This window comes from Colias eurytheme, chromosome 22 (assembly GCF_061535395.1).
Source record: "Colias eurytheme isolate Ceu_HAF_F1 chromosome 22, ilColEury1 Martin Lab GWU primary, whole genome shotgun sequence".
Lineage (NCBI taxonomy): Eukaryota > Metazoa > Arthropoda > Insecta > Lepidoptera > Pieridae > Colias > Colias eurytheme.
Window position 1 is genome coordinate 507,161 of NC_143001.1, and position 20,156 is coordinate 527,316.

Genomic DNA, 20,156 nt, shown 5'->3' on the forward strand with positions numbered 1-20,156 from the left:
CACTTTTGTACAACACACGAGTGCTAAACCCCACAAGCTAAGCCACACAGCACAAGCACAAATACTTTTCGAATGACGCAAAACTAACGTATTTTATAACACTAATGTACATATAATTGCATGGTTGTGTGTTTTTACAGATGTAGCAACATCGACCACTATTATAGACAATGAAACTGAAAATTATCCTAGTCCCAAACCGACTGAGCCCACTTTACCGAACCGAAAGCCGTTTAAACCTAAGTCTAAATATGGTCCTAGGCCTATAATTAATCCTGTTAAAGTAGAACCCACTCCCACACCGGAACCGGAACCAGAACCTACTTCTGAACCAACATCAGAACCTGAACCTAAAGCAGAACCTTCCCCAGAACCTAGTTCTGAACCCGAACCTACTTCTGAACCAGAATCAACGCCAGAACCTTCTTCTGAACCTGCATCAGAGCCAGAACCCTCTCCTAAATCTGACCGGGAACCTAAATCAGAACCTCTACCTGAACCAACGTCTGAACCAGAACCTTCTCCTGAACCTAAATCTGAACCTTCACCAGAACCTAATTCTGAACCATCTCCTGAACCTAAATCAGAACCTTCTGAACCTAAATCTGAGCCAGAACCAGAACCAAAATCGGAACCTACATCCGAACCGTCTCCTGAGCCTGCATCAGAACCTTCTCCCGAACCAGAACCTAAATCAGAGCCATCTCCTGAACCCACATCAGAACCTTCTCCCGAACCCGAACCAGAACCGAAAGCAGAACCTTCCCCTGAACCAGAACCTAAGTCAGAACCTTCTCCCGAACCAGAACCTTCTCCTGAACCCAACGCAGAAGGCGAAGCCGAGAATTTGTTAGTGAAAGGCCTAAATGAAGAATCAGGTAACGCACAAGCTTTGCACTTATTATTACACTTTATCAGGTATAAAATAATAAAATAAACGTTTTGTGAACTAATTTTTTGTGGGGATAACAATTATTAACAACCTATGTAGAAAGGAAAGAAATAATTAACTATAATTCATAAATCATATCACAACTTAAAACAATTACGTTTTAATATTATATCACAAACAAGTAAAAAACATTAATTATTTTAAGCAATTCTAAAAAATTATGATGTAATGGCCTTTTTAATAACTACAAGATGACCTTGTTTTACTTAAAGATAACAAAAATACCTGATAGAGTGTTCGCTTGAATGTTATATGTGTATTAATTGCTGTTATTAATTTATCTAATATTTGTATCACTACATGTACTGTATTAACTTAGATTTTATTTTTGTCACTTATTTTATTAAATACTTATTATTGTGAATAAACTTGATTTAATAATAGTTTAATTAACTTGATCTTTAATGTTCTGAATGTTTATTAATTCTACATGTATATATAACTTATTTACTTATTTCTAGAAGTTTATCTATAATCTTCTGAATTCTCAATTATTCTTTCTTTTAATTTCTCTACCTTCTTAATCTTTATTTAACCTGTATTTTTCTTATTCCAATTATATTTCTTAATTGCTTAAGCTGTAACTTGCTTCCATGCTTACAACGCTCTTTCCCATTCCCTTTCCTTACTTCTTTCCCCTTTCTTCTCTCGACTCTCTTTGTTCTTCTTGAGTCTAATTCTTCATTTCAAACTCAAACATTTATTTATTCAATTAGACTACTTTTAGTAGCACTTTCGAATCGTCATTACATAAGTATTTTTAACATTTACCATTGTACTTCGTGTCGGTGGGATAAATTTTCAGGTACTTACAAGGTAAATGTGGTTGTAACAACAATATAATATCTTTAACAGGTGGCAAGAAGGCCAAAAAATACAAAAAAAATGTCAAAAAAACAAATGTTAATCATCTTTATGAATGATTAATTTATTTGTTTTTCCCTGATTTTTGACTCCGCCTCTTGATTCTATAAAATAACACTTTCTACAATTTCAGCTGAAAAAAAGTCTTTCTTCGGGACGGTCTTCTTTTTGTGTTACGGTTTTTGATTTCAATATAAATAGTTGTCACTGAGTAGCTATATATCCACCACCATTTATTATATTGTTATTAATTTAAAGATGCACATCTTATTTCCCATATTTGTGTTAAATTTTATGGTCAACATGCAAAATCAAAACAAAAAAGTGTGAAAAGTTTAGTAAATAGGCCTAAATTATTCAAAACAATTGTTCGATCTTGGTAAAAAATCAGTGCATTTCGATTTAAATTTTTAGGAAAAATTGAGGAGGTATCCTCATATTATGATGTTTTTAGATTATAATTAATTTCCGGTCTTATCATCATTTTTGTGAGTTATACAAGAGACATACCACTGGAGAATAGTTACTCCTCTGGAGAAAAGTTACTCCTCTGAAGTAAAGTTACTCTTCTGAAAGTTACTCCCCTGGAGAAAAGTTACTCAGTGACAATCCACCATTTTAAAACAATAGTTTTTCCTATTTAAATATTATTAAAAAAGCTCTATTCTAGGCTATTTCCCGGCGCACGAATACGTACCAAAATTCGACTTCAATCCCATGGACTGTACGGATATTGTGATTGGTACTGCAAGAGGCAACTATCATAGAGTGCTCGATTATTATACTAGAGATAGGTAAATATTATTATTTATTATTTAAAATAAGCTATTTTTGAAGTGAATGTTCTTTGCGCGTTGAGAGTAAAATTTCAAGGTCTTGTCATGGCAATACCGTCGATCTTTGAATCTTGCCAAAGAAGTTTCACTTCTGACACGTTTGCACATACGCTCTTTTTATTCAGGACTAAGGAGAATAACGAAAGCCATACTTTAGATGACACTTTGTTCTACTGTTAATGATTGGATGGACTAGTGATAATAGATTTGTTTTTGTACCAATTAAAATGATGATGAGTTATATAGTCCCTATGTATGCTTAAATCTTTAAAACTACGCAACGGATTTTGATGCGGTTTTTTTTAAATAGATAGAGTGATTCAAGAGGAAGGTTTTAGTATATAAGTTATTATGTTTTAAACAAAGCGGGTGAAGCCGCGGGCGGAAAGCTAGTAATTTATAAATTATGATGGATAATTTCAGATCAACTCCTCGTGTGGATACTTTCTGGGGCGGCCATGATGATATCACAGCATCTTCGGGATTTGAAGAGAATGGAGTAACAACTATTATGTTCAGGAAGAAAATTAAGGTAATCTCATTGTAATTATTGGATAGAAAATTATAAATTTAATCATTTATTTATGCTGGTAACAAAATAAAGTGGATTTTATATGGTTTTGTATGTATTTCAAATTCCGAGTTGTTATTAGGAGTTAATTCGGGAAGGTACAAATCACAAGCTAAAATACATTCAAATCTATTCAGCTGTTCTTGAGTACAAGTGGTGTATTTAATCGAATTTATCATTGCGAATGTTGTATGTTTGTTGTTCTTTAGAACGTAACATATCAATTTTATTATATTTTTGTCTGGAGATAGTTAAGAGGCGAGATATTGACATATTATAGGTTTGTTACCGTGATGATATATCTTATTTCAATGGGAATTGCTATATTCTTATTTAAATGACATAACCGCGGGTAATAGCTAGTTTAAAAATAAAATATCTTTTGACACGGTGATAGTTGCCATAATTTTCATTAAACAATTTTATTAAATACTAGCTTTCCCGTTCCCGTGGGATTTCCGGGATAAAACCTATCCTATGTCCTTTCTCGGGTATCAAAATCTATACCAACTCTATACCAAATTTCATGCAAATTGGTTCAGTAGTTAAGGCGTGATTGAGTAACAGACAGACAGACAGAGTTACTTTCGCATTTATAATATTAGTATGGATTTATACAACTTTGGCCGATTTTTATATAACTGGCAGAACAACGTTTATCGGGTCAGTTAATTTAACATTTTTATTTTATGCTGCAATAACTAACTAATAGCGCTTGGCCACGATCCTGATGGTAAACTGAGATGTTTCCTAAGATGGAGCGTTTCCCTAGAATTAATACATACTAATATTAATATATATAAATCTCGTGTCACAATGTTTGTCCTCAATGGACTCCTAAACCACTTAACCGATTATAATAAAATTCGCACACCATGTGCAGTTCGATCCAACTTGAGATAAATAAATAAATAAATCATTTATTTGCACATAGGATAGTTTAAACATGTAGGTACCACGGGCGAAGCCGGGGCGGACCACTAGTATATTAATAGATTTTAATAGATATCTATATTCATAAAAAAATAACATTCCAGGCCAAAGAACCAACCGACCATTCTCTAGTAGACGATGAAATGCATGTAATCTGGGCCCGGGGGCAAGAACTCGGGGCACAACCCAAACAGTTCTATAGACCTGATGAGATCAAGTACCACGGTCATGGGGGGCAGAGGGGCGTGGTTGGGGTTAACTTCTTTGGTAAGTAAGAGAAATAAAAAAAATGTTGTATGGTTTTATGAAACCACGGTAAAAGTGAAACTGTTCGAACGGTTCCGAACACTGCTTTGTGTAGCGCATGTCGCGTGCCGGTCGGCTGCCGAGTAGGTATACCTACTCGGCAGCCGCGATACACGCGACATGCGCTACACAGACCAAAAAGTTTGAGACGATGTAATAAAAGTTTCACTTTAATAAAAAATATCTTTGGATTTAAAGAGAGTCCTGAGCAAGGACGAACCCAGACCTGATGAAATTAAGTACCACAAAAAAAAAGCGTGTGCTGAGCACGCGTGTCAGATGTGAAACTTCTTTAGATTCAAAGACCAAAATCATCGCCTTACACTACGACTTATTGCCATGACGCGACCTTGAAATTTTACTCTTAACGCCCCTAAAGAAGTTTCACTTCAAAAAGTATGACGAATCTTAAAATGCTTCTTGATCTAAAATACATCAAGGTACAGGGGATCCCACAAAATATATAAACAGACATTCTTGAAGCTACGAAGAAGTTACAACAAGCTATATTTTATGTCCAAAATGATTCCTTTGTTTTGCCCTACATAATGTTAATTAATAATTATATACGTAAACACTTTTTTCTTCTTTCTATGTATTTAATATTATTATACTTTAATTTCCAGACGAAGTAAAATCCCCGTCTTCCGGTGGTATAACATCTCTAGACAACAAATGTGGGGCACAATTCAAACTGCCCGCAGATTGTGACGTCACAAACAGAACATGCGACTTTATTGCCTCTTGGGAGTACTTGGGGCAGAAAAGGGGCAAAGATTCGATTAGATTCACGATAACGACAAAGGAGACTAAATATTGGACGGGTATTGGGTTCAGTTTGGATAGGAAGATGGTAAGTTTTTTTAGTTTATTTGAATTCTGGTTATATTTGTAAAGATGGTTTGATATTTGAACATTGGGAGGGATTACGAAGCAATTTGTTAAAGCTTTATTAATTGTACACTGTGTTTATTTATTTATTTATTTATTTATTTCGAACTGGATTCTGTACACAGAATGTCAAATTTATTTAGTATAAATTTTATCAAGCCCTTATTATAATAATAGGCAGTTTACATCTTTTTAACTTATCAGATAAAATTACAAATATTGTGTTAAAATTTACCTCAGCATCAGGAACATGATCAGCTTGTCGTAAACTGGCCTAAATGTTTTTAAAGATCATATAATTACCAACGAACATATTTAACAATTTTGCCATGGAGCAAAAAGTTTCCTATTTCTCATAAAAAATCTACGACACTTACGACCATTTTAACCATTTCATTAACTTACCATAATTATCCTTAAAAGCTTTACCATAATAATTGTTGGATAAAGAAAAGTTGTTAAAACTTTTCTTTATCCAACAATTATTATTCTTAAAGGCTTTGCCAATTATTAACTTTTAGTTACCTTACTCTTTTGCAGTCACAAACAGACGCAGTAGTGGGCTGGGTGGACAGTCGTTCAGGCAGACCATTTTTAATGGACTCCTGGTTACCGGGATATTCTGCCCCACGCTTGGATTCCCGCCAGGATATCTCCCAGGCGAAGGGAGAAACAGCTGATGGGTATACCACCATGAGCTTTGTGAGGAAACGGGATACGGGTGATAGTAAGGTAGGTGGAAATACGGGAAAAAGTTCAAAAATACCTGGGAAAGCTTGTTGAAATATTTATTTTGAGAGAATTAGGGTAATAAAGTACATAATTTAGGTCTTAGATTATATCTTAAATATAGGTATTTTGGTCTTAAATATAGGACTAGGACATTTATTGATTTTAGGTTATGCAGAAATTTGAAGAAATGTGTTTTTCTTGCAAATAAATATACATAATTTTAATTTGAGCACTAGCCAAAGTCGAAATTTCTACAATATTATCAAAACAAAATATTTGACGAGATGTCAAGAAATCCTGCTTTTTCCAATCTTTCTTTCAAAATTGTCTTTTTACTATTGCAAGTACAAGAGTAATTTTCTAACTACCCCCACAATTTTTTTACAAACATATTTTATAAATTTTAACCATATCATCCAAAAATAATTTTTATTCCAGGACCTAGCATTCACAGACGTCCAGTGCTTATACATAATGTTCGTGACGAAGGGTGGCGGGTTCGATCCCGTCAACAAGAGGATGAGCAAACATATGTCTGTGCCGCTTATTACTGATGACAAGATTTGTATCAAGCCTTGTGGACCCGGTGAGTTTTAGTATTATTTATAGAAAAAAATAACATTTTTTGTAAAAAAAAAAACGTTTTTTTGCATAGATTTGTTGTATCTGATTGTTTTGTTCAATCAGGTAGAGGATTTTGTTTAATTCTAAACATGTGTATAAATTATTAAATTTTGCTCAGGAATTAAATTTGATTTGGATTGTACAGTGTTAGCATTTAGAAGAAGTAAAACGATATCAAAATGTCTTTTAATGCTATCAGGTTTTCACCGATGCCTTCAGTTAATAGTTTTTAAATGATTTTTATGACAAATTAGTTTTGAGACTGTGAAAAATCAATTATTCTCCATCCGGAATATCTCAAAAGAAGGTGTAGATAGAAAATACAGATATTAAGACAATATCTGTAATTTTCTATTTACAGCATAATCTTTTACAGCCTTTAACCTAACCATATATTCTCGCTTCTCAAATATTATTTATCTAGCTAATCTTTTGACTAGCTAATCTCCATTCTCACCTCTCAAATATAGCAGACTAAGCTTTTTATCTAACATATTATTTATCCCCAGAACCAACAGACGAAGAAACAACCCCCGAACCGGTTCAACCCGGTTCCCACACATACAACATATATATCCGTATAACCGGGTTAGCGGATAGTTTCCGACCGCCAGCCCCGAGTAGCCCGGATTATACTTCTTTGGTACAACAAGTTGTGGGCAGCTTATCCGGGGAATTAAGCCAGGTTAAGGGGTATAAGGATGTGATTGTGAATGGATTTATGCAGTAAGTTATACTTTGATATTAGTTACCATTATCTACGAATATTTATAATGTATAATCCCGGACATATCTAAATTGTTTATTAAAATTATGGTTAATTTGTAATCTGTGTATTGGAAAATTGAAATGTATGTGACAATATTAATGTAATTTAAATATAATATTGTATTGCAATACCTGCATAAGGTTTCTAATATGTAAAATGTATTAGTATGCAATAAATTATTTGATTTGATTTGATTAGTTACAATTTGGCATTGCATTGTCACCATAGAAATCTAAATAACAAGACACTAGAAGTCGTAAGCGTGCGTGACCTTGTCGCCACTCAGGTGATTTGCACAACACCAGTGCATTCGTCACTGTTCAGTTGCTCTGGAGACGTATGAGTGTATACATGGTGTGTTTCAGCAATTCCCATTGCGGAAATTCTTCCACAAGTTGTAATTATACTTATAAAGGAATAATATTTCATGGGAAAATATTTTTTTTTAGAAATAATGCCGTTTTTCCTTAAAATTATAGAATATTTACAAGTATTACGAGTGTCACCATAGTAATCGAAATAACAATGAATGACACAGTCGACCATTCTTATTATCACGTTTGTTCGTATTGGAGCAAAAAGTCTCATATACTTAGGGATGTTATTCTAAAATAAACCGTAAATTCGTGCGTTAGGATACATATTCAAAAGCTTAATTTAATAGTTAAGTTAGTTTTCACTAAAATCAAGCTGTCCAATAAAAGGCATAGTTTACTTGTGTGTACTGTTTAGCTTTCGGTTTGAATGTGTTGATTTTGGCGACAGCGGTTTTCATACGAATAATTATGACATTATAGCACTTCTATGTGTCTTGTTATTTAGATTTCTATGATTGTCACACTAGCAGCCCGGACTAGATTTCTTTAGTCGGATTTAATTTATAAAGAAGTGACTGTGAACGGATTTATACAATAAGTTTGATTTTGACTGTTTCTCGTTCGTTACAATTAGGCATTAGACACTAGGTTATGACGGCACTGTTAAAAAAACAACTTGATATTAAATTATACAAAAAGTATAACTTTGTTTTAGAAATCTATTCCATATCATTCACTATTATTTTTAACTTCAATTAACAAATTATTAACTTTAACCACTTTCCAGGAACGAAACGAAAGCAATAATAGCGGATTTAACCCTAAAATCAATAGAAACAAACCTCATAGAAGGTTCTAGTGGCCGTGCTATTGACGTCTCTCTCGCACAGAATGAAACAGAGCAGGACAGCGATATAGACAAATGGGAGAGGGTAGTTAGAGATACTTTGGCTAAGGGAAGAGTGGGGAATCTTAATGTGGACCCGGAGTTCTTGGTGTTCGCGCCGGAGAGCGGTGAGTTCAACTCAAATTGTTACTGTACAACCATACAACTCAATGATTTGGAAGAAACTTGCTTTGGAAGATTGAGTTGACTTATGTTTTTTAAAGAAATATATGGTGTGTTAATGTTTTTAAGATATTAAAGTATATTAAACTGAAGTTCCATTTTGAGAAGATATAATAGGTATTTGTTATACACAATTATACATAGAAGGAAACTTTAAGTATGTTTTTCTTGTCATTAAAGTGTCTGGAAGATATTTTTAAGGGATTTGAAATGAGATTTGCCTTTTTTTGGAGTGCAGTAACATTTTGGTTTAAATACTGACTATATTTTAACGATTTTTTTTAAACTATTGGACGTCAATATCAAAGGATAAAGTGTCACTGTATTTTCTAGTGTTTGATTTTTCGCGAGTATTATACATTTAGAAATTAAAGATTATAAACGCGATTAATTCATTGTATTATTTTCCCGTTTCGCACACTTTACAGCGAGCGTGGTCACGGGGCAGTCTCTTACTTCTTAACCGTTATTTTTCGCAAAAAAAAATCTTTTTTGTTTCTCCAGTGATCCTCCCCCCCGAGGCCACCCCCCCTCCCCCCATATTCTGGTCGGGAGTGCGTCTGTGGGTGGCGGTGGGGTGTGGCGCTGCTCTGGGGCTGCTGCTCGCTGCTCAGGCTGCTTGTGGGCTGATCAGTACTGCGAGGAGGCCTAAGGTGGGGATTTTTTGTTATTTTTTTGTAATTTTTTCCAATAAAACTACAATATTCTGGTCAGGAGTTAGACTATTAGAGCTGCGAGAAGACCTAAAGTGTGTCAAATATTTATTTTTTATTGTATTTACAGTGTCTCTCCACCCCCAAAACAAATCCTCTACAATATTCTGAATTAAGTCAAAGGAAGAAACAACTTACAATTAGTGCACAAATGCCGGCTTAATGTACTCTCTAATATATTATAAACAAAATAATAAACTCAAAACCTAATCTTTATCTATTTTAATCACATTCTAAAGTGAGTGAGGCCGGAACGAACATCTAGTATCTAATGTAAATTAAAAGTACCTACTTATATTAGTCATTTACATATCATATACAAAATACATACTCACATATTTACCATAAAAACATATTCAATTCCAGGACCACCTAATACCATCTGCCGCTTGGAACCTAACATCATCAAACACAAACTACGCATTTGAACCATTTGAGAACGACGACAAATTCCCCACAAACCGTCCAACTCGCCCCACATCCCCACCCCCACCCGCCCCGGGGACGGGAAAACGTCCCAAAAACGGGACAAACGGGACAAATGGGACAAATATGTCAAACGGGACCAATAGAACAAACGGGTCTATGGCCAGAAGTGGCAATGGGACTATGGGACGTCCAAATGGATATGACGGCACTTTGGGACGTCCAAATGGATATGACGGGACTTTGGGACGTCCAAATGGATATGACGGCACTTTGGGACGTCCAAATGGATATGACGGGACTTTGGGACGTCCAAATGGATATGACGGGACTTTGGGACGTCCAAACGGATATAATAATGGGAAAAAGTTTTCAAATAGCGCAGCGCAATTCTATCATGATACAAGGTCGTTGCAACGGCCTAGGAGTCAGTATGGGTAAGTTTTTTTTTATTTTTCTATTAAAAAAAATTCGATTTTTTACAAGTTTTTATATTTTTATAACGTGTTGGTAGATAAAGTTGATTTTTTTTAGATTTTCGTGAATGAGGTCACGGGCAATTTAATTATTGTGAAATCAATATTGTTAAAATTCATGACAAAATTTTACAGTAAAAATAGATATTGTTTGCTCAAAAATAATCAAGAAATTAAAATAAAGATTCCATTATTGTTAAATTATCCGTCACAATAAATAATATCATCAACACATCTTTAAAAAGTTCTAGTCCCTATAATGTACCTACTTCTACGTTTATCTAATTAAAAATAAATCATCACAAAACCAATTAAAAACTTCATACAAAATATTTCTAACATAGGTAATAATAAAAAAGAAGATAAAGCCATTCGTTTATAAAATCATTTAAAAATACACAAAACAAAAACCTCCATATAAAACAACGCCATATTCCCCTCAACATTCAACAAAAGAGCTCTCATATCAAGAGTCCATTCAAACTCTATAAAACACTTGAAACGAACATTAGTACTGAATATGATCCACTATTTCGAGCCAGTAGTCATACGACCGTGTGGCCTAATGGATAAGGCGTCGGACTTCGGATCCGAAGATTGCAGGTTCGAGTCCTGTCACGGTCGATGAAAACCTTTTTTTTAATTTTTTTTGGCATTTTGTATTATTATTTTTTCGTTCTGTGTATAAAATTTGTTGTGGAATAAACCTGCGACTTTTTATTTATTGAATTTAAAATTATGTTGAAGGATTTTTTTTTAATATTGCGCAATAAGGGAGAAAACATAATATTTTGTTAATTATAATTTTTTTGTTGATATCTAATTCTAATAAGGAAAATGCGGAAATTTATAAAATTGAAGTTACCTTCATCTCATAACTAATTCATTTCAATGATATATTTTTGTTTCATATTGCACAATATTTTTTAGAATGGTGATAGGCTCACGATTTCATTAAAGGATAGTAATTTATGCAAAGCATTCATTTAAAATCTAACATCAATTATGCTAAACTGTTACCGTTGACAAAAATGACTTAATTGATTAGGATATAATATTAGTAGGTAATTAAATTTTTCTTCAAATATAAAAGTGTAACTAAAACAAGCAAAAACATTCTGCTACAACCTATACACAATGTTTTTTGTTTAATTATTTCATCCAAAATAAATAAATAACTTATATAACTTATACACATAAGTGTTGGTTACAAAACAATAATTTCTTAACTTAACGGTGCTTTTCCACCTAAGATGTGAGAGGATACGTGGCCAGGGATGTTTGTAAAGAACCAATCATATAGCTTCATTTAGTTTGAAGTTAGAAGCGTGCATTTGAAGCGATACTATTGGTTATTTACAAACACATTCCTTGCTACACATGTTCGCACATTATTGGTGGAAATGCACCCTTAGCGTGTATTTTAATTATATTAAATACTAGCTTCCGCCCACGACTTTGTACGTGCATCCCCGTTTTTCCCCGTTCCCGCAAGAATTTTGGGAAATCCTTTCTTAGCGGATGCCTACGTCCTAACATCTACCTGCATGCCAAATTTCAGCCCGATACGTCCAGTGGTTTGGGCTGTGCGTTGATAGATCACTATATCAGTCACCTTTGAGTTTTATATTATATAGATTTTATACCATTATTTTTATTATTTCTCCATAGCTACGCTCCCCGCCCAGACAGGAGCACCTACTCCCTCCCCCGCGGGGCCCCCCCTCGGGGTGCCCCTTCCCCCCACTCCCCCCACTCTCCCCATTCTCCCCACTCCCCTCACTCCCCCCGGTCCCCCTCACGTGGGTCCCCGGACGCAACGCCAGACTTCTACTTCATGCCGTCGCAGAGGAAACACGAAGGTGAGGTTGTGAGGGTGTATGTTACACCAAGAGATTGTTAAATTAAATAAATACTTTAATGTTTTATTGAGAGAGAGTAAAAAAATCGAAAATTGACAGTAAAAGTTTTTGAAAACAAGGTCCAAAAAGTAATGTCCATAAAATTGTTTATAAAACTTTATTAGGATACTTTTTTATTCTCTCACAGTAATAATATAATGTGTATAAATTGTATGTAAATGCTATAAAATTAATAAAAAAGTAATGTTATTTGAACGGTGCTTTAGGGTTAATAGATAGGGTATATAAAATACCTACATGGTTATGTTATATCATGGGCCTTTATTATTAACTAGCTAAAATATTATCCCAGTTTAAAATGTATAAAATATGCATTAACATGTATTGTTCATTTGTTTAATTATATGTTCTAAATTGTAATTATTGAAGTTAATATTATATTGTGCCAATAATGTAGATTTAAAGTATACATTAACAATTTTATTTACATTATGTTTTTCACAAATAACATTGATTATTTGATGTAAAATCTAAAATATATTTTAATATCGACATTTAAGTACAAACATAACTACTATCTAGTATTGCTTAGGTCCGCAGCTTTAAAATTAATATAATTGTTGTATATTTTGCTGTGCTTCTTATGAAATATGTAAGTGTTTTGTAATAGCTGATAGATGTCGCTGAATTTAAACTAATCTAAATTTTCTACTTACTTACAAGTATTATTTGTATTGGTGAATATATATTTTACATGATAATTACAATGACAAAAATCGTTATTAAAAATCCTTTTTCAATCATTAAACTTTTTTAACATGGTGTGGAAACATTATTTTACCAACTTTTTAATCAGTACAAATATTTCATATTTCCCTAATAAGTACTAGTTTTAAAGTATTCATAAGTGATTTGTTACCAGTTACTTTTATCATTCTCATAAATATTAATTTTCAAAACAAATTCTTTTTATCACCTCTCTTGTAAATAACGGTGAAGGTCTGTGTCTAAACTATATTTTCTTTTTGCAGAATTCTGATGGAGTCGCTGTTACTAACACATAAGTTACCATTAAGCAAGATAGTTTCTTTCGATCACATTTCCATACCCGTTCTAGTCTTCGTCACAGTTTTAAAATAAGTTATTACCAAGAAATTACATTCGTTCGACTGCACAGATGGCAAACGCTATATTTCGAATGTGGTTTCCATTTTATGTAAATAACGCTGTATGATAAAGCAATATTATGTGTTTCATTTATTTTATTAACCTATTTTAGTCTTCCAATCATAGATGGCGTTGTTTAGATTTTAGTTTTTTAAATCAGCGCCATCTATCGGTGCTACGGTGCGTTTTTGTAAGGAGGATGAATGCTCATGTTAAGGAATTTAAATGTATCTAGTTTTAATTATTGTTGGTTTGTATAAATCGGATTTTATTAGATAATTAATAGAATTGGTTGCCAGTATGTTTTTAAATATTAATTTGGAATTGTTATTGTATAAAATTTTGCTCTTACAAGCTTCAAAGTAAGCGTTTATGAATCGACAAAACTGTACAAGGAATGACAACTTGGTCATTAAAAAAGTAAATTAAATAGTGTTATTTTATATGTACTTAAATAATTTGTAAGAATTACAAACTTCTATAATTATTGTATATATTATACCCTATTTTATGTTATCATAACACATTACATCGATTTTCTTTATAATATTAGTAAAATAAGAGAATAATTTATATGACGTAACTCCATAGTTTTAACAGAGTATTAATAATACAGTACCAAACCTAAGATTAATGATGAATAAATATTATTTTAATAGAAAACCGTTTTTCATTTATCGCTTCCTTATAACCTACAATAGAACAATTGCAATTTATAATTCATTACATAATCATAGCTAATAATATAATACCTAGTAGAGTTTGTAATACAATAATTTAAGAAAGGTATTTCTATGGCTTATAAAGGTTATAATGTGTAACTCAAGTACACTATATCACTAGCAGTATAAAATCCGTTGAGTGTGTGAAAAGCTAACTAATATACATCCATAATGGAATATGGAATTTCCATATTATATTGTTACAAACTTTAGCACATAATTTAGTAGACCAGAATTTGTACCCAGGCAAATATCTCACCTCAAACACAAATATTAATAATTAATATAATAACAACAATACTACTTACTTCTACTTCAATAATTTATTTTCTTACATAACTTCGGCATGGACCAATAAATGACTTTGCTTATATGGTTTCTATAGGGACACTCTCACGCCATCTATTGAAGACGTATGTCAAGCGATATGAATATGCATTTCTTTTATTATTACTTACACCAATAAGCATTAATTCGATTACTGATATTTCACTGCTAAATATTAAGTGCTCGTATGTATACAAAAACCATTTGTACCTAGTGATTCAAAAATAACAGAAAACAAATACTACCACTGAATTTATTTGTGGACCTAAGAAAAAACACTTTTCGAGATCATAATAATATTTGTTTATACCAAACCGTTTAATCTAATCGGTTCTTTACATATTTTTTAATTTTTTGTTCAGTCATAATACAAGCACTGTCTAGCGACATGCTTCTGAATAATATTATAACTTTCTGAAAATGAACTAAATTGTCACGATCGTAGTAGAAAGTGCCTATTGGTGAAGAACCATTTTTATATCAATACATTCATCAAAAGTTTAGAGCACAGTCAACATTTTTTACTTTTTTTATACCACGTAACTACCTAATGCTATTAAAAAAGTTCGTGCGTACAAAGTACACCATGCCAATTGCCAAGTGAAACTTGCTACGTTCAATCAATGCTACGTTCGCCCTTTTTCTCTCTCAATCGATCTCTCCCTCTTCTTAGAAAAAAGCCGCTGTACATATTCGTGACTAGATATTATAACGCCAATTGGTTTGATTCATTATACCTCTACATATTTTTGTAATTGTAATGTTGTCTATTGCACGACTCACAATGCGAAGCATAGAGAGTGCTTTACGATCGAAACATTTGTTTTGCCTTGGTTATTTAATTAAATACAAGATTGGATTACCACGTAATATCCATCATTTTCAAGATAATTTAATGGAGATGAATACCTACTGTAGTCTGTAACTGGTAAAAATTGATTCAAGAAAATTAAACGGGAAAGAAATAAAGTAGAAATAGAAAAAATAAAATTCACGTCAATCAACACTTTTTTTCGGTTGAAACACGATAGTTTGTGTAAAACTTAATTTAATGCCATTATTTTTTATTAGCTGTAGATCTACTATGCGGAAATTGGTATTGAATAATATTATGGTGATATTATTTAGCATCGTTTATAGCTGTTATCAACGAAAAACTAAAATATTTGTTTCGACGAAGGATTATGAGTCGTGCACTTTTGGATTCTCCAAACTTTTACATCATAATATTTGAGCGCTTGGCTTAAATTTTACGTAAACTTAGGTTGAGCCACGTCACTGCGTCTGCTTTTTGCAAAATAATTTCCCTAAAAAGCCTCGTTCACTAAACGGACCAAAAATACTTTTTCTGTTCGAACCAGAAGTTTCTGACATTAGCGTTTAGCATCATATCAAATTCTTTAAACTCAAACATTCATTTATTCAATTAGACTACTATTTAGTAGCACTTTCGAATCGTCATTACATAGTATTTTTAACATTTACCACCGATTCGGAAAGCAGTATCTATGGAGAAGAATCGGCAAGAAACTCCATAGTTGCTCTTTTAAATAATGTCAATAAATTTACATAATATGTAACTTATATCTAACTACATAATATGCCAAAGAACTGTCCTGTGGTTTTTACGCGACAACCCTCCATGGGTCTTTATCGTCCATATATTCCTGAATACTGTAGTACGCTCTCTGAACTAGTACATTTTTTATGTAAGTTTTAAATTTAGAACTACTAAACTCTTTAATATTGTGAGGAATTCTATTGTATAAGCGTATACCTTGACCCATAAATGAATTTTTAACTTTAGCTAATCGGAAAAATGGCATTTCAATTCTATTCTTGTTCCTTGTGCCATAATCGTGTCTATCTCCTACTCTTGTGTGTAAGTCAGAGCTTTTGTGTACATGCAAAATATTATTAAATATATACTGTGATGGTACAGTAAGGATACCAGTATTCTTAAAATGATCTCTTAGTGAGTCCCGAGCACGTAAATTATATATAGAGCGAATGGCTCTTTTCTGTAAGATAAATATAGTTTCTATATCTGCAGCCCTGCCCCACAGTAGAATTCCATAGGACATAATGCTATGAAAGTAGCTGAAATAAACCAATCTAGCCGTATCTTCATCGGTGAGATGCCTTATTTTTCGGACGGCATATGCAGCAGAACTGAGCTTACCTGCAGCGGTGTTGACATGGGCTCCCCACTGTAGTTTCTCGTCCAATGTTAACCCTAGAAATACAGTAGACTCAGTAGGATGCAATACCTCCCCGTTCAAGGTAATATCTCTGTTCAACTTTTTTACATTAGGAAGTAAAAATTCAACACAAGTGGTTTTTTTGGCATTTAATAATAAATTATTGGCAGTAAACCATTCAGATATGTGTAAAAGAGCACTGTTCACTTCGTCAACATTTGGGTCATGCCTATCCACATTAAAAATTAATGAGGTATCATCTGCAAACAGAACTATTTCACACCTATCCTGCAAATAATAGGGAAGATCATTGATATATACCAAGAACAAGAAGGGACCTAAAATTGACCCCTGTGGAACACCAATGTTAATTGACGCACCGCTAGAACGTTCTCCATTAACAACTACAGTCTGTATCCTATCATGCAGGTATGACGCTATGAGGTTCTGGGCTTTTCCTTTAATTCCTTTAATTCAACGCAGTCAAATGCCTTGGAGAGGTCACAAAATATCCCTAGAGCATTTTTTGAGTTTTCCCATGCCTTATATATATGTGTTAGAAGTGCAACTCCAGCATCTGTGGTTGAGCGCCCCTTTGTGAAACCAAACTGTTTGGTGTGCAGTAAATTATTAGATGCAAAATGACTACTCAATTGGTTTAATATTAACTTCTCGAATACCTTACTTAATGTTGGTAAAATAGAGATAGGTCTATAATTGTTACAGTCTTCTTGATCGCCCTTCTTAAATAAAGGTATAACTTTACTAAGCTTTAGTAAATTAGGAAATGTACCATAGTCACAACACTTATTAAATATGGAAGCTAAATTTTTCGCAATATTTTCTATTATATTATTAACTAAATTTACGGACATTCCCCAAAGATCACAAGTATTTTTAAGATTAAGCGTCTTAAAGGCAGCAACAATATCATTAGCAGTTACGTGTCGTAATTCAAATAATGTACTGCACCCCGCAACATGGTCCCTCAAAAAGGTCTCTGCAAGTGCTGAAGACGAATTTAAACTATTAGTAATAGTAGCAGGGACACTACTGAAGAATTCTTCAAAAGCAAGCGCAACATCAGCACTTTTGTCAATAACCCTGTCATTATTTACAAGTTTTATGGTATTACTTGATTTGCTTTTACCCATTTCACCATTAATAATTGACCAAACTGTTTTAACTTTATTATCAGAGTCGCGTATTTTTTCTTTGATATACAAACGCTTTGCAGTGAAACAAACTTTTTTAAAAATTTTTGAGTAATTTCTAACATAACTAAGAAAAGATGGGTCTTTATTATATTGCTTCATACCATATAATTCATAAAGAATGTTCCTGCACCTATGTATACTAGCTGTCGCCCATTTACTAAATGGTAAATCCTTGGTAATATTTAAAGATTTAACTTTAAATATTTTTTCAAATTCTTTATGTACTAAATTAAAAAGATTTTTAAACATTTCACAAGGACTATTAGGATAGGATTGAACATTTAGTACGGGCAGGTTTTTATTAATATTATTCCTAAATTTATTAATGCCTTTTTTAGTTATAGGCCTAACATTAATCCTTTTAAATGTAGGTATGCAATCCCATTCAAAAACTACTTTCTGGCCACAGTGATCCGAAGTCAATGTATTGAGAATATTTTTCTCTAAACAGATGCAGTCACAGTATATATTATCAATACAAGTTGCAGAAGTAGGTGTAATTCGTGTGGGTTCGTTAAAAAGTTTATATAGATTAAATGACTGAAACAAATTAACAATTCGTGTAGCCGTTTGTGTTTGTAAAAGTAAATCAATATTAAAATCACCACATACTATAACTTTTTTTTTACTCCTGCTTAGACGCTTTAATATTTCTTCCATGACTGTCTCAAACATATTATAGTCACTGGAAGGGGGTCTATAAACGCAAACAATAATATAACGCTCCAGCTCCACACAGGACAGTTCAATGGTCCGTTCTACAGAAAGACTAACAATGTCAGTTCGTTCTTTACATTTTACACTATCATGTACAAAAATAACAGAACCTCCGTGAATAGCCTGTGTCCTAAAGTATATACTTTTTAATTTGTAATTTTCAATATTTACTAACGACTGACATTGTTTAAGCCAATGTTCTGTTACACAAAATATTTTAATATTGTTATCATTCAGAAACAATTCTATTTCTAACAATTTGCTAGCCAAGCCTTGAATATTTTGATGCACAATGGAAAAAGACTGCTTAGCTGTTGTCTTATATACTAGTTTAAATCTAGCTTAGGGCTAGATTGTCTGTCTACACTTAATCTAGGTTGATGTATAAAATTACTACTACATAAAATTATAGTAGATTGATGGTCTGATACCGAACATGTACCAGACTGGTTAATATTATATGCTATTAACATAGCAAGTTCACGCTTATATCTATATGGCAGATACACTGTATTCTTTGTCAAAGTAAAAGATTTAATACATGAGTTAATGTCAAAGTAAATAAATGCATCACGATGATGATTTGTTAGGTTATACAATTTTAAATTCATATAATGAATTAATCTATTTTGTTCTTGTGTTAAACCAGGTAGGTATGGCAAGGTACACAACATAAATTTACATTTAGTCTTACTACTAATATCTAACATTTTTTTTAATCCTACATCAATATCCTTATTATTTATATTTAAACTGTCCCCATATAATATAATTACAATATTATTCTTATTAAAGCTGAAATTATCCAGTGATTTGATTATATATTTAAATGAACTGTTAGGCGTACAAACATTAGTAACTTTAAGCCCTAAGTTGTTGAGCATAGCGCCAAATCCCTGACCAATATTATCTGACCAAAATTATCTGACAAAAAATTTAGATTTATAAAATTACTGTCGATGTTTGATCAAATGTTAGTTTAGTAATTGAGCGAAAAATCACATTACACATAGATATGTGTTTTGTGAGAGCACAAAGACTTAGTTCATAATATTTTTAGAAAAAAATGGGTAACATAAAAAATGCATTCTAGACAGAAAAGGTTGCTTTAAATACTTTCACTTTTTCACATATTATTTTATGTACATTTCTATGGAACGATGTAGCATTAATTTTTTGATGAAAATTGGCTTGAGGGGTATAGTTAATTCTGACTAAGGGTGTGTTTGTAAATAACCAATAGTATCGCTTCAAAACTAAAACTAAAGGAAGCGATATGATTGATTATTAACAAACACATTCCTCACACATCATTGGTGGAATAGACCGGGAGATACTGACACAAAATTTCGATTCATTTGTAACAGGATGGCGGTTCTACAGGGGTCTTAGTACGCAATGACAAAAAGAAAAACGATGGTGTCAACACTGGTACCGGCGGCTTAGTCGCGTGGGCGTTAGTCG

At 32.8% G+C, this 20,156-nt stretch overlaps 1 protein-coding gene and 1 non-coding gene across 4 annotated transcripts in view; both read left to right on the top strand.

Moving 5' to 3' along the window:
• nahoda (DOMON-like domain-containing protein nahoda) overlaps positions 1-14,171 on the top strand; it is a 57,413-nt gene extending 43,242 nt beyond the window's left edge. For 2 of the 3 annotated variants that reach the window (XM_090115073.1, XM_090115074.1), the window contains 13 exons: positions 141-878; positions 2,487-2,610; positions 3,076-3,184; positions 4,261-4,423; positions 5,089-5,315; positions 5,894-6,085; positions 6,524-6,671; positions 7,219-7,435; positions 8,583-8,809; positions 9,369-9,517; positions 9,944-10,440; positions 12,151-12,341; positions 13,373-14,171. In XM_090115073.1, the coding sequence (XP_089971199.1) occupies positions 141-878; positions 2,487-2,610; positions 3,076-3,184; positions 4,261-4,423; positions 5,089-5,315; positions 5,894-6,085; positions 6,524-6,671; positions 7,219-7,435; positions 8,583-8,809; positions 9,369-9,517; positions 9,944-10,440; positions 12,151-12,341; positions 13,373-13,380 (2,990 nt within the window). In that variant the 3' untranslated portion in view covers positions 13,381-14,171. The remainder of the gene's footprint in view (positions 1-140; positions 879-2,486; positions 2,611-3,075; positions 3,185-4,260; positions 4,424-5,088; positions 5,316-5,893; positions 6,086-6,523; positions 6,672-7,218; positions 7,436-8,582; positions 8,810-9,368; positions 9,518-9,943; positions 10,441-12,150; positions 12,342-13,372) is intronic. The other variant, XM_090115075.1, reaches the window with a different exon arrangement.
• TRNAR-UCG (transfer RNA arginine (anticodon UCG)) lies at positions 11,031-11,103 on the top strand. Its single transcript has one exon. It is a non-coding gene; the product is annotated as a tRNA-Arg (tRNA).
• Positions 14,172-20,156: the final 5,985 nt, after the last annotated feature.